The sequence below is a fragment of the Centroberyx affinis genome, unplaced genomic scaffold (assembly GCF_046629955.1).
Source record: "Centroberyx affinis isolate AG114_WGS23_722 - 3 ecotype Tasmania unplaced genomic scaffold, CSIRO-AGI_Caff_v1 ptg000056l_1, whole genome shotgun sequence".
NCBI lineage: Eukaryota > Metazoa > Chordata > Actinopteri > Beryciformes > Berycidae > Centroberyx > Centroberyx affinis.
In genome coordinates, this window is record NW_027278767.1 from 1 (window position 1) to 14,456 (window position 14,456).

Consider the following 14,456-nt stretch of genomic DNA (forward strand, 5'->3'; position numbering starts at 1 on the left):
TCTACTATAGCCATACTGTACTATATATATAGTATGGCTCTACCCCACTAATGTTGACCTGGGTTCTTCTGTGTGTGTGTGTGTGTGTGTGTGTGTGTGTGTGTGTGTGCAGTGAGCTAGAGGTTCTTTCTGTCCTCTCTGCCCTGTCTGTCTCAGGAGCCCAGAGTGCTGGGAGCTCCTGTTCCTCTCCAGCAGAACCTGATGCAGCAGGTAGGAAGAGGGACCAGAGCCCCGTAGGCCTGATCCGTTTCAGCTTCACTTCCAATGTAGTTTGTTGAAAGTTGTCATAGTGTTGGCTTTTGACAGTCTAGTATCTTCTACTGTAGCTCTACTGTCTTCTACCCCACTGATTCACATTCATATGTGAAACACTGACACATACATGTATACTCCTGTATACTCATACACATACATATGAAACACTTGCACATAATAAGTGAAACATTTATACGTATGTATCTGAAACACTTGTACATACATATCCAAGACTACTGCTTAGAAATACATGAAACACCAGGGCTGTTTTTGTATTTGCATTTATATGCATAGGTTTACATGCATAGGTTAAACACTTGGACATGAATGTGTAAATGAAAAGTATACATATACTGTATGCATACTTTAATATGCAATTATCTTGCTTGTTCAAGCCAGACTTGAATTAGCCTGATTACAGTAGCTGGACGTTGGCTTTGTGGAAGCCATTCATTCAAGATTGATTTGTCAGGCTAACTCTAGTCAGGATTTTCATAGTAATTCTTGCTTTTCTGAGCCTCCTTTGTGGAATGGGAAGGAGATTTATTTTGAACTTCATATTGAGCATTTTCAAGGTGAGATGGTCACAGTCAGCAATTACTTGGTAACACCTTTTTCACCTCTACTGTAGCAAGTGCTTCACTAATGAAATAGTTTTCACCCTGTCATGTAATGATCATTATGATGTTGATGTTTGTATGCCAACTGTTTCCTGTAAGACACTGAGCCTCTTACTGTACTGTACTGATACTTACTGCACTTTCTTCTGTTCCAGAAACTCCTGCTCTTCAAGAACCACCTGACACTTCTGTGGAAAATGCTCCCAGTGTTTAAGAGCAAAGAGAAATCAACTTGTTGATGATGTGTCCTGGCCTTTTCACTAGTTAGTAAATTCATATGTATTCAGATGTAGTGTTCATACTGTATATGTTTTTACTTATTTGTTTGGGTATTTGGGAAAGGCCTACTCAAATGAAGTCAAAGAAGGTTGTAAGGTATGAGACAAGCATCCCCATCTTTTTCTTTTTATCTCACTTTCGGCACGCCAAGTGAGGCAGGTTCATATGCTCCAGAGGCATGTTTTTGGTTGATTTGAGATTTTCTGTTGTTTGTCATCCTTTCTGATGATAAAGCCTTTTATCTAACCAGGACCTTGGTTCATACATTGGAAGTAAGCATGTTAGATTTTTTTTTTAGTAGATGTTTTACTGAATCTGACCTTGTACTGACATATTCCAGCTGCTCTCTGTGAACTGGGCTCTCTAAACATCCACCTGTTATAAACTAGTGTTCCAGTTCAAAGAGGATTGGTCTTTTCTAATCACTGGACTGGTCTTCTTCAAATCTGACACTGTCTTGTAATGCTTAATACTCCTTAGTATGTTTCACCCATTTAACATGGAACATGTAGAATGAAACGTGTTGTGAAATAAATGTTTATTACTTTACACTACATATAACAATTTGTCTTGGATTATCTCTTAAATAAATCTCATCTGTCTTCACATTGTAGTCCATTGCCCTCAATTACTTTTCTCCATCTTACCTTGGTTATTACATTTTCCATCATTAATTACATATTTTTCCAGTCCCAAATATCAATATTGTGTTAGTAACAGTGTTTTTAATTATACAAGCCAGTGTTACAAGAATATATACTGATACATTTTTGAATGTCTTCTTTGTGAGTACTTTCTGACTAAAGCCACACATCTAGACCACATAGTCCAAGTTAATGAACATGCTGTTGCCTCAGTGCAGATTGCATTTAGAAAGTTGTCATTTCTGGGCTCATCAAGGTGCTCTGAGTGGCCTCGAAATGCTTGGTTCCGTTCAGCCAAACGGCACACAATGGCTAACGGTCTCCTAAGGACCGTTTTCCAGTGGTTGATCTCCAGGTTTATGAACTCTTGGTTAATTGAGTCGATGGTGGTACTTTATTTGAATCTCTCTGCAAGGTGGCGCCACTTCTCCATATTTTCTATGTGCTCCTGCTGAGCTCGTGAGTTTTCAGACGGTTGCTGATATTTCTCCACATCAAAGCCGTTGCTGCCCAGCTGTGTGTCTCTTTTTCTGAAGACACCACAGCTAAAACAAAACACAGCATCTGCACTGACTGAATACATTAGCCACTTCCCAATTTCATCAGTTCAGGCAAACTTTCCTTAAAGCGGCCATCTTCCGTCTTCCTCTTTCTCTTCTCAGATCCACTTTGAAAACGCTTAATCTCTAGATAGTGACTGTCTGTCTCTGATGGTAACTCAAATTGCTTCGTCATTTGATTTGGCGCAAATGCAGCATGCAAAGGTGGAATAGTCCATTAAATGTGAAATGTGGGTGATAATAAATATTGGCAAATATAGATATTTAATTGGATAGGCCCACATTTACATGTAGACAGGAACAAGAAACAAGTGACAAGAAAGGAAAAATGTTTTATAAATTAAAAAAAAAAAAAAAAGATCACAAGGCCCTTTGGTGGACGAGGCCCCCAAGCAATTGCCTTCCTTACCTTGTGGTAAAACCGCCTATGGTAATGTCACCTGTTAGCTGACAGCAGCTGGACAGAGCTGTTGGCAGCTGTCAGGATTCTGCTCCTCTTCTCTCTCTGTCAGGTCCTTACTGCTGATAATATTTCCACTTTTTTCTCAAAATATTATGACTTTATTCTCGTACTAATTCCACTTTTTCCTCGAAATCTCACATTTTTATGTTCTTTTACAGTGACAAACATGGAAATGACAAATTCTTTACATTATTACTTGCCGTTATTTGCCATTCTCATCTTAAGAATGGTATGACTTTTGCAATGTCATCCAATCTAAACATAAATAAAAAAAAAAATGCTATGGTAGTCTATATTTTTGGCTGGTTTCGGTTGCTCTTGGGCTGGAAAGGTTTGCCTGACCTGGCAACCCTGCATCGGTTGGCATTCGGCACAACCCGCCTGTCAGTAGAGCACGTCTGCAGCGATCAGACAGCCAATCACAGAAGACAACAGCTACTCTCTAACCCCGCCCACAAAGTCTCAGAGTTCACGTGAGAGCACAGAAAATGTTGCTCTGGCTCTAATCTTTTCTACTCTTGAATATTGAACCTAAATAAACGCCATGTTGCTGTTGTCACAAATGCCTCTGTAGTTACTAAGTCAGATTTATTTCCATTTTTGAAGATGGGTGTAATCAATCCTTGGGTCCAGATGTCAGGGAAATGATTCAATAGTTTGAGTAGGGCTTTATGGAAGTTGCTATCAGCGGGCTTAATCATTTCATTCAGTATGCCATCTGCACCAAAGGCCTTTCTGGGTTGTAAGGCCTGAATTTTTCCATGTAACTCCTTCTCTGTAATTGGGGAATCTAATGGATTTTGGTTGTCTTTTATGGCTGTTTGTATGTCCAATTTATTGAGTATATCTTTTTGGGCGGGATTTGGTGAAATTATATCGTATATGCAATTTGTCTGTTTGAGTTTTATTCAAATTGTTCCAGTTTTCCCAGAATTTCTTAAAGTCAATAGATTCCTCAATTACGGAAAGTTGGTGCTGGATGTATTGTTCTTTTTTAGACCGTGTTGTTTGTTAGTATTGTTTTAGTGTTGCCCAATACTGAATGTGTATTTCCTGATGGTAGAGGGTCTCTGTGTTTATGGTTTGATAATTTTCCTTCCTTAAATGTTTGCACCCAGGATCAAACCATATTTCATCATTTGGCTTTTGTTTGAAATTTTTCAGGTTAGATTGGGTTGCCAATTTGTCATCTATATAGTTAATGTCTATTACAGCTTGGTTTACCCCTTGGTGATTATGGGGATATTGATAGCCAGTAAATGCAGTGATAAGTGATTGAATTGTTTTTGGATCATTTTCCCAGCAGTCTTTGGTCCATCTGTATGGTTGAATTACTGGGCTGTGTTTCCTGGTGTGAAGATTCAGCTTATTTCAGGTAGGCTGTGATTTTGTTGTGGTCAGATAGTGTTTGTGGGCTGACTGTGAATGCTCTGAAGTGCACTGGATCTATGTCTGTAATCATGTAGTCAACAGTACTACAACCAAGAGGGGAGCTACATGTGTATTGACCATAGGAGTCTCCTCTCAGCCTCCCATTGACTATATACAGACCCGGTGACCCACAGTTGTGAGCCATGTTTGTTGTGTGTTGTGTCATAATTGTTTCTGGGATATATGTGGGCAGAGGAAGGCTTGTGTTAGTCAGTATGTGTTTGTCCCCCAGAGTGCTGACAGTGTCCGGTTCTGTCCCGGTTCTAGCATTCAGATCCACAGACCAGCACTCCACCCTGGGCCTGGTACACACTGATCTCTTCCTCTCTTCCTGTAGGTTACACCTATGTACACATTGTGGTCAATTGATAGGATGGGCTTTTTTAACTGAAGCCAAAGTAGAAATTCTCCACTTTCCATCAGTTCAGCTGAGTGAGTTGGAGCTGTTTTATACCAGATGAACATTCCTGTGGAGTCTCTGCCCTGAGTGACTCCCTGTAGCTTTCTGGATGGTACGATAATCTCCCTGTATCCTGAGGGGCAGCCAGTGGACACATCTCCTGTGCTCCATGTCTCCTGGAAAATGAATATGTCCGAGTCTATTTCTCTCATCGACTCTGGATTCCTGCTCTTGATTCCCAGAGAGGAAGACCTCAAACCCTGGACATTCCAACCTGAAACTGTGAATGATTTTAGATTCATAGCATTAACAGTGTTTGCTGATTTAAAATGAGGTCAGTGAATTCAGGTGACATACCTATCTGTACTAAGTTATTAATGTACCATCAGCTTCTGCATCATGTTATTTTTGATATTGTTATATTTACCTATGACTGATGAACAGACACTCTAGCATTTTGTCTACAGCTCAGATTCTTTCAAAAAACAAAAAACAAAGTGTGTCTCTGTGAGAGAGAGAGAGAGAGAGAGAGAGAGAGAGTGGCTTTCTGTGTGTGAGTGTGTGCTCTGTGCTGAGTGTGTGGAGAGTGTGTCAGACGGTGGTTGTGTGTTTTTACTTAAAGGTTTGGCTTTCTGTGTGTTTTCACTGGTGGTTTCTCACAGATTCTCACTGTTTCTATAAGCACCTTGAGATCTCCGAGCATCTCCATTTTTACTCTGTTTTTGGGGACCTTTACCCAAAGATTAAGACAAGTGCAATAACCTGAACCAAAATTTGGTTGTTTTTCTTTTTTGTTTGTAGAAAAGAACAGATTATGGGGTTAGGGTTAGTTGCAAAACCCGAGAGCCTGTAGACTCGATGTGAGAACTTCACACACTGTGTTCTGAATTTGAAGTCACAGACAAGAAATTCACAAATATGTAAACTGATACTTAGATAAATACAATGACAGCTGCAAACTTGTAATACAACATTTACTCATATTTATTTTTTACTTGAGTTTTACTTGAGTTAACTGCTTTAAAACACTGGTTGAAAGGAAACCAATTCAGTAATAATGAGAAATAAAAAAGGCCATGAAGCAACATGATGGTGTGACTTACAGTTTTGATGGAAATTATGATGGAAATTTTTAGAATGGCTGTTGTTTGTCTGCCAAGGTAGATATTGATATTTTCATGCTCGACACAGCACTTAAGATATTTATGCATGATCTGATGTAAAAAAAATTATTGTATGTTATTATACTTGATTGTGTAATGTATATGTATATGCGTACATATGCGTATGTATATGTGAATGTTTTAATGTATGAACGATTTTGGATGCCCTGTTGAAACATGTAGCCTGACTGATAGATAGATATCAAAGGAAGGAGGCAAGGACCTTGATTTATCAAATAACTTCACTAATATTTTCAGTATTCAATAATTATTCCAGTCTATTTACTGGCTGGATTTTGAATATTTTGCTCAGTTCAATGTGAAATATTCTGGGTGAAAATGGCCTCAGTTATACTGTCATATTAGTTTCACATTTTCTCTAGCAGCTTTCATACACTTCCTGGAATGAATACACAAGAATTATTTCATTCATTCTTGGAAAAAAACTTTATTCATTTTTGCAAACATTCACTTTGTTCACACATCCAATCACTAAAGCCTGGTAAAGGACTCTGGTTCAATCTTTCCATCTACATATTAACTTCATCCACACAATCAATCTGTTAAACCAGTATGTCATCACTGTGGAGGAAAACAATGAATGCTCTTCCTATTGATTATAATAATAATGATTACATTTGTAGTTGACTTTCTCAACAAAGTTACAAGGGGCCGGGAACAAAATCAACATATTAACAACTATTCAGCTATAATAAAGGGGAGACTTCTAGTGCTGCTCCATTAAGGCCCATGCAGTGGAACAGAAATAGCAGAAAATATTACAGCAACAATACAAATATGCAACAAACATAAGAACTATATAGACCACACAACAGTTTCTGTTTTCATATGAATAAATGTCAGTTTGGATACTCTCTATCACTGACTGATATAACACAAAGAAAAGGAAAGACAAAGAAAAGAGCGCCACCTACAGAAAGTCAAACTGCATCAACAGAAAATCCAAGGAAAAAGACGTCACAGTCCCGCCCACACTGTTTGATTGACAGGTGATCTCTGGGAAGTGCAGTGCAGAAACACCACAGCAATGAGCACTGAGCAACAAAGATGGAGACAAAATAAAAATAAAAAAACATAAAAAACAGAATCTCACACATTGCTGCTTTAATCACTCCTGTCTACTTGAGTTTACACAACTCAGCAGTTTTTCCAGCATAATAACCAAACCAAAATCCAGGATGGAGAGGCTGAGTGAATGTGGTCTGGACTCTGTGGAGGAGAGTCATGGTTTCAGAGACTCTGTAGAAGGACAGAATACCTGCTCTGTGATCCAGGTACACTCCTACTCTGGAGGACAGAGGGCCTGGGATGGAAGTTATGATATTGTTATGTTTGAACTGATAACTATTGTTGTAATAATCTAATGCCCAAGACTTGTCATTGTATCCAAATCGACTTTCATTCCCTGTTCTGCTAATATCTTTATATGCGACTGCTATTGAAACTCTCTCCCCACTCCTCTCCACCTCCCAGTAACAACGTCCAGTCAGACTCTCTCTACTCAGGACCTGACAGCGGTTAATGAATCTGTCTGGGTGTCTAGAATATAACTGTTCTTCACTCATACATGTTGCTTTTCTGTTCCCATCAGATAATGACAGCCATGTGCGTGCTGTGTTTGGATCCAGTGTGACTTGATGTGAATATTGTAAGAATCCAGCTCTGGTCTTGGGCTCTGGTTGTGGCAGTAAAACATCCACTTCAGTCACTGTCAATGAGATCTTAGGCCATTCCTCTGTAAGAATGCCCTGTAGTTTATCTCTGGCCTCTGACACAGCTGCAGTCACATCCTCAAAGTAGCGCAGAGGACGGATATTGGTGCCGGGTGAGTCTGTAGATTCACTGAGACGTGACAGCGAGGGGTAACTGTGTAGAAAATGGATGTGATCCTCTGTGTGTGAGAGCTGCTCCAGCTCAGCGTCTTTCCTCCTCAGCTCAGCAATCTCCCGCTTCAGCTTCTCCTGAAGTTCTTCGGCCCGACTCGCTTCCTCTTTCTGCCGGGATCTGATCCGCTCCTTCGCATCGGAGCTTCTCTTCTCGATGAAACGGACCAGCTCGGTGAAGATCTTCTCACTGTCCTCCACCGCTTTATCAGCAGAGCCATTGATAGCCTCCGCCTCCTGTTGAAGCACCTTCACGTCTTTCTCTCTGTCCTGGATTCTCTGCTGGATTTGTTGCCGACTCACCCCGAGCTCTTTCTGCCTCTCGGTCCTTTCTGCTGCAACCGAGACTTTTTTGTGGCCTTCATGTTCATCCATGGAGCAGAGAAGACAGATACACTGCTGATCAGTACGGCAGAAAACCTTCATCACCTTGTCATAATGAGAGCAGATGTTCTCCTGAAGCTTTACGGTGGCTTCCACCAGCTTGTGTTTCTTTAATGGAGCTGCATCATAGTGAGGCTGGAGGTGCTGCTCACAGTAAGAGGCCAGACACACCAGACAGAACTTGAGGGCTTTCAGCTTTCTCCCAGTGCAGACATCACAGGCCACATCTCCAGGTCCGGCATAGCAGCGATCAGGAGGAGCAGCTTGAAGTCCTGTCTTCCTCAGTTCCTCCACCAACTCTGCTAACATGGTGTTTTTCACCAGGACAGGCCTTGGTGTGAAGGTCTGTCTGCACTGGGGGCAGCTGTGGATTTTCTTCCGATCCTCTTCATCCCAGCAGCTTTTAATACAGCTCATGCAGTAGCTGTGCCCACAGGGAATAGTCACCGGATCCTTCAGTAGATCCAGACAGATGGAACAGCAGAGTTTTGCTCCGTCCAGCTGAATTCCTCGCTGCGCCATTTCACTTCTCAGTGACAGTGAATGTCAGATAGTTTCACTTCTCTCAACAGAAAGAAGTTGGGCTCTGATCCAAACCAAACCTCTGTTCCTTTTCTTCATGTCCATGTGCTGATCTGCAGTGAATGGGCTTGTCAGCTCTTGCACTTCACAACATGCTCTTTACACCCATCTTTAAACTGGCAGATCTGTGAAAGGGGAGGGAACAGGAAATATGTGGACAGAATGGAACTGGCTGTATTTGAGTCCAGGAAGAAGAGGGAGGGGTGATCAGGCTTTGCTTGATTCCAGGAAGAGGAGCGGTTTGGAAGAGGCAGTGTGTGTTTAGCCCTCGTTTACAATATGAAGTGAAGATTATGACAAATAAAAATGGAATAGTAAAGCTTAGGGTCACTGATCTCAATGGGATATTAAAAAAACAGACACCTTTTGCTCTCTCTCTCTCTCTCTCTCTCTCTCTCATGCGTGGGTGTTTGCTGGGTGTGTGGAGAGTGTGTCAGATGGTGGTTGTGTGTTTCTACTTAAAGGTTATCAGGTTTTGCTTCATTTGCTTCAGTTTTATGTTAATAGCACAAATAAAGAAGCTTAAAGAAGATAAATGCTGACTTACAGGATAAGATAGAATATGATAAACTTTATTGTCCCCGTAGGGACATTTGTCTTGGGCTCAGGAGTCATTGCACTTTAACAGATGGACAATTGACAGATACACACTACATAGACACATGACACAGTCAACCCTTCGTTGTAAAAGTAAAAAAAAAAATAACATATTGCACTACATGTTGCACACACCCTCACATTCCAGTTGGGGGCTCTCCAGGACAGCTTGGTAGAACAGGGACATAACTTTCTGGTTAACCCCGTACAACCTGAGCCTTCTTAAAAAGTGTAACCTCTGCTGTAGTTTAGAGCATAGGCTGTCAACATGGGCTTGCCAAGTAAACATATTATCAATGTGGACACCAAGATGCTTGTAGGAGCTCACCTGATTAATAGGAGTATGGTGGATAATCACATGGCCTGTGGTCTCCCACTGCTCTAGGGTCAAACACCATCTCTTCAGTTTTCTTATCGTTTAAAATGAGGTGGTTGGCATCATTATCTCTAATCTCTCCTTATCTTTTACTTTGTTTATGAATGTTTACAATAATTTAATCTTTGAAACACAATGTATTGTTCATATAGGCTAGGTATTGCAGTAATTGTTACTGTCACTTTAAGAAACTCCCTTGCAACAACACACAGTGCTATGGCTTCATCAAATAAGAAACACAAGAGCCAATGAATTAGAATGAGTTCCTGAAAAGAGATGTAGCCCAACGGTTTTAATCAAAACAAATCTGATAAAGAAAATAAAGTCAGTTACAAAAGTCAGTTGGAAGACACATTTTCCATGTTGTCATGTTAAAGACAGATAGTAATGTTGTAGAAAAGCCACAAGGGGGCAGTATCATCATATTTTAGCTGCAGGCTCACACCAGCACTAAATTCATGCTCAAGCCTCAATGCCTTTTCCTTTCTGTCCACTAGGTGGCTTCCTTAACTTCACTGTCTACAGGACAAAGACCTCATCTTCATACAACATATGAGTTTGACTTTATGGATGAATTTATATTGATTTGTGTCAGTTAAAACAAATAAAAAGGTGGGTAAACGGAGACTGTCTGTGTTTACCCTCCACTACATCCCTGCCTGGATGTTTTTACAACAGTCACTGCAATACATTAGTGGCTGCCAGCCAAGCAGACACATGATACACAGATATGGAGATGCATTAGCAGATGCAGATGAAGCTGGTCACTTTACTGCAGAGGAGAGGCTCATCCTCACATGCAAACTGACTGACAGACTGTTACAGGTCATTCCCCTGTCTCTCTCCACTGTAGACGATCCAATAAAGTTGAAAAGCCATAAAAAACAACAACAACAGCATGGCTTCTTGGTGCCTCTCTGTTCACTGACTCACACAGTGTAATGCTTATGGCAACACATCCTATGCTGAGGTCACTTCCCTTCACTCAGGAAAAGAAAATATCTGCATTTCAAATAAGAAGGAAACATACAATTTGATTTGTATAAAATTATATTTTAAAATGTGGTTCAAAGCAGCTCAATGGGTAGAACAAGGCGTTAACACTGTCAGGGTTAGGGGTCCAAATCAGCACATGCTAAAAATTGTACTCTTCCATAAATAAAAGAGATCTATGCATATGAAAATGTCAAGTGGCCATTTCCTCCATCTCTGGCACCTATAATCCTGTCCTCACCCTGCATCACTGTCATTCAGACAGTTAGCAGATGAGGTTGTAACCAGATAGGAGGGAGGTGATGTCGCTGTAGTTGTGGCATTATGTTGGGTGGACTCCATAGAGGCTTTGCTGCTGCATGCATCACAAATATGCTATCAAATGACTGGCACCATCACTGAGGTCCATTGTGAAGATAAAATCAGTAATGCTAAAGCTAAATGTGAAGGTCCGGTATGGTAGATTTGTTTCCAAATTTTAAAGCTGTCTTGTCTTTACTCCTAGGCTCTACTCCAAAACATAAACTAACATAAACAAAAAAAATGGCTTGGTCAGCAATAGCTAACTAGCCAGTAAGCTAACTTAAGACAATTTTTTATCGACTGTCTTTTATGTAATAGTTAATCTTAATTTGGCATGGATTCTTTTTATTTGTATTTATCTTTTTTATTTCTTTTGGTGTCCTCTGCTTTTATGTGAAGCTGGTATTTTTTTATAATAATAATAAAAATTAAAGCTGCAAGCAGCGATGATCGGGCCCTCGCACCTTTGTGCACGTCCGGGTGTGCCGCATCCGTAGCGTTGTTACCGGACAGCGACCAGTCGACGTGGCCCACACCATGAAAATTCCATGTAAATCAAATGATGATTGTCACACAAGGCTTACTTCCTGTCGCCAGTAGGTGGCGCAATGACTATGACTCCTAATTGGCATGTACTGTAGATGTCCTCAGGCCTGGACTCTTGTCCAGCATGTGAAATCTGGTGCAGATTGGACAAAGTACACTCAAGTTAACACAGCTTCCTGTTTCATGGCGAAACATCGAAATTCGCTGCGCCGCCAGGGCAACGCCATTCGACGAAAGCTCCCAATCTTCACAATAAAGCGTCGTCGAGGTCTTAAGGCTTTTCTGACCACATTCGAGGTGGATCTGGTCAACCAGCTAGGAGAAGCACAGCAAAGTATAAAACATGGCATTTCCTGTTGCCAGTCGGTGACGCTGTGAGTATAACTGAATATTGGCATGTAGATGTGTTCAGGCTGGGACCGTTATCAAACCTGTGAAGTTTGGGGCAGATTTGACCATGTACAGTCCAGTTACAAGCCACGTTCTGTTTCGTGGCGAAACATGGAAATTCGACACCTCGCCACGCCCACGCCGTTCAATGAAAACTCAAGCTTAGCACAGCTTTGCATCATCGAGGTCTTTTATACACGCTGACCAAGTTTGAGGCGGATCCGATCAATCTCCTAGGAGGCGTTTGTCAAAGTATGACCCCTGCAAATGGCCAAAAATGCACAAAAATGTCACAATAAATTCAAAATGGCGGACTTCCTGTTGGGTTTAGGTCATGGCACCAAGAGACTTTTTTTTAAGTCTTGGGATGTTACATGTGCCTACCAAGTTTCGTACGTCTTCGTAAGGTGGGGGCCTTTGTTTTGAAATATTGTAGGGGGCGCTATTGGCCCATTTTGCCACGCCCATGTGCAAGACCCATAAAATATATAATTTTTCACCACTTCTGACGCGTGTGCAAAGTTTGGTGAGTTTTCGAGCACCTTTGGGCCCTCAAAAATGCGATCAAATTGAAAAAATAAAAATCGTAATAATAAGAATAATAATTCCTTGAATTACAATAGGGCTTCGCACGAAGTCGTGCTCGGGCCCTAATAATTATGATAATAATAATCGTAATATCGAAGTAATCATCCAAGGGCTAGGTCACGCTGTATCCCATGAATATGGTTGATGTCACACAGGAATATTTATACCATCTATTGGTTCCTATCCTATAGTCCTTATGATTTATTGTTGTTGTGTTGTAATGTTGGCAATAGATTTATTGCACTCATTCACGCATTCATTGTAAATTGCTCTGGACAAATTTAGCTCAGTGATTAAAATGTAATTGCATTAGCCATGGCAAGTCTGCACAACTAGAAGAGTTGTATCATAAGGAGGTGATTATGCCATAACACAAGTAAGCCTCGTGGGAAAAAGGTAATTAGTTCTACTTCATGTATGTACTCTCATGCTACATAAACAATATGACAGTTCAACAATGCAACACTGTGAAATGATCACTCTGAAATAAGTGATGGGTAATTATGGTTTTGTTTGGATAGTTCTTGTTCACAGTCCTATAAGCCCTCACTGATTTCTCCTCTTCTGTACATTTTCATTTCTCTTGCTTCCTTTATTACTATGTATATGACGGATATAGCAGTGCTTACAAAACACTGCTCACCAGACCTGGAGCTCTTAACTATAAAAGTCCGTCCCTTCTACCTCCCTCGGGAATTGAGCTCCGCTATAATCACAGCTGTCTACATACCCCTGCAGGCGGCTAAAACATTAGCACTAGAGAACCTTTATGGAGTAATTCATGGACTTGAGAACGCTCACCCTGAGGCAGCTTCTATTGTTGTTGGCGACTTCAATAGGGCTAATATGAGGAAAGTTTTGCCTAAATATCACCAGCATATTAACTTTCCTACCTGTGGTGTCAGACTCTGGACCATTGTTATTCTCAACTACGGGACAGCTATAAACCCCTCCCCCGCCCTGCCTTTGGTAAGGCGGATCACGCTTCCGTTCTTCTCCTCCCAACCTACAGACAACGTCTAAAACAGGAAAAAACGGTTTTTCGGGCAGTTCAACGTTGGAGTGAGGAATCCATTGCCACTCTCCAGGACTGTTTTGGAACCACAGACTGGCAGATGTTCTGTGTTTCAGCTGATGGGGACATTGATGAATACACAGACTCTGTCTCAGCCTACATCTCCAAGTGCATTGATGACGTCATCCCGAAAGTCAATGTTAGGACTTTCCCCAACCAAAAGCCCTGGATTAATGGTGATGTCCGTGCTAAACTCAGAGCCCTATACTGTGCATTTCATAAATAAAACACTTTGACTTTGACTTTGACTTTATGTGTTTGTAAATGCAATTTATTCCAGTGTTACGCCAAGTCAGGAATTGATTTATGTTGAGCAGAGGATGTGGAGTCGCCATCATGTTACCAACATACTGACGGTTGGGAAAGTGTCCTGAGAGGCCACTTAGGATGTTTTACAGCCACTGCTGCAGACAAGATGTGGTTCATAAGGCATCGGGCTGATGAAACACAAATAAAACTTTTGGGCAAATCAGTGCAGTTCAGAGACTTAAAAGTGAAATCTAAATTTAGCATATTTCTCAGTCTTTTATAGGGTTGTACAAACTGTCATACTGTAAATCTTGTAATCTCGTAAACAAAATAAATAATGCTTAAAACAGCCATTTCCTCACCTCATAACACTAAGAAATTTCAGTTTTACAATGGCTGTGAGAAATTTCCTTAAAGCATGAGAAGCAAGATGTAAAATAATCTTGATTTTAGTAAACTAAAACATATCAAAGGCAACCAAGAGCATTCAGATTTGGGTCTCTTTGCTCGGTTATTCTATCCTTTAAAGGCTGCAGCCTGGTGGTTGTTTTGTGAACTACACCTGCTTATTTGAACCTACCGACCCTCAAAAACATCCGAGCCAAGAATATCACTCAATAAAACCAAAGTTCACCACAAATTCTAAGATTATGT

The 14,456-nt window shown here is 40.8% G+C and overlaps 1 protein-coding gene across 1 annotated transcript; it reads right to left on the bottom strand.

Annotated features, from left to right (window-relative positions):
• Positions 1 to 6,244: 6,244 nt before the first annotated feature.
• On the bottom strand, positions 6,245 to 8,678 carry LOC139643893 (E3 ubiquitin/ISG15 ligase TRIM25-like). The gene has a single exon (XM_071519189.1). The coding sequence runs from the start codon at positions 8,623 to 8,625 to the stop codon at positions 6,955 to 6,957; it is 1,671 nt and encodes a 556-aa protein (XP_071375290.1). The 5' UTR covers positions 8,626 to 8,678; the 3' UTR covers positions 6,245 to 6,954.
• Positions 8,679 to 14,456: the final 5,778 nt, after the last annotated feature.

Bases quoted from the DNA above. Each gene is read 5' to 3' on its own strand.
- LOC139643893 (XM_071519189.1), bottom strand. From the start codon at position 8,625: ATGGCGCAGCGAGGAATTCAGCTGGACGGAGCAAAACTCTGCTGTTCC.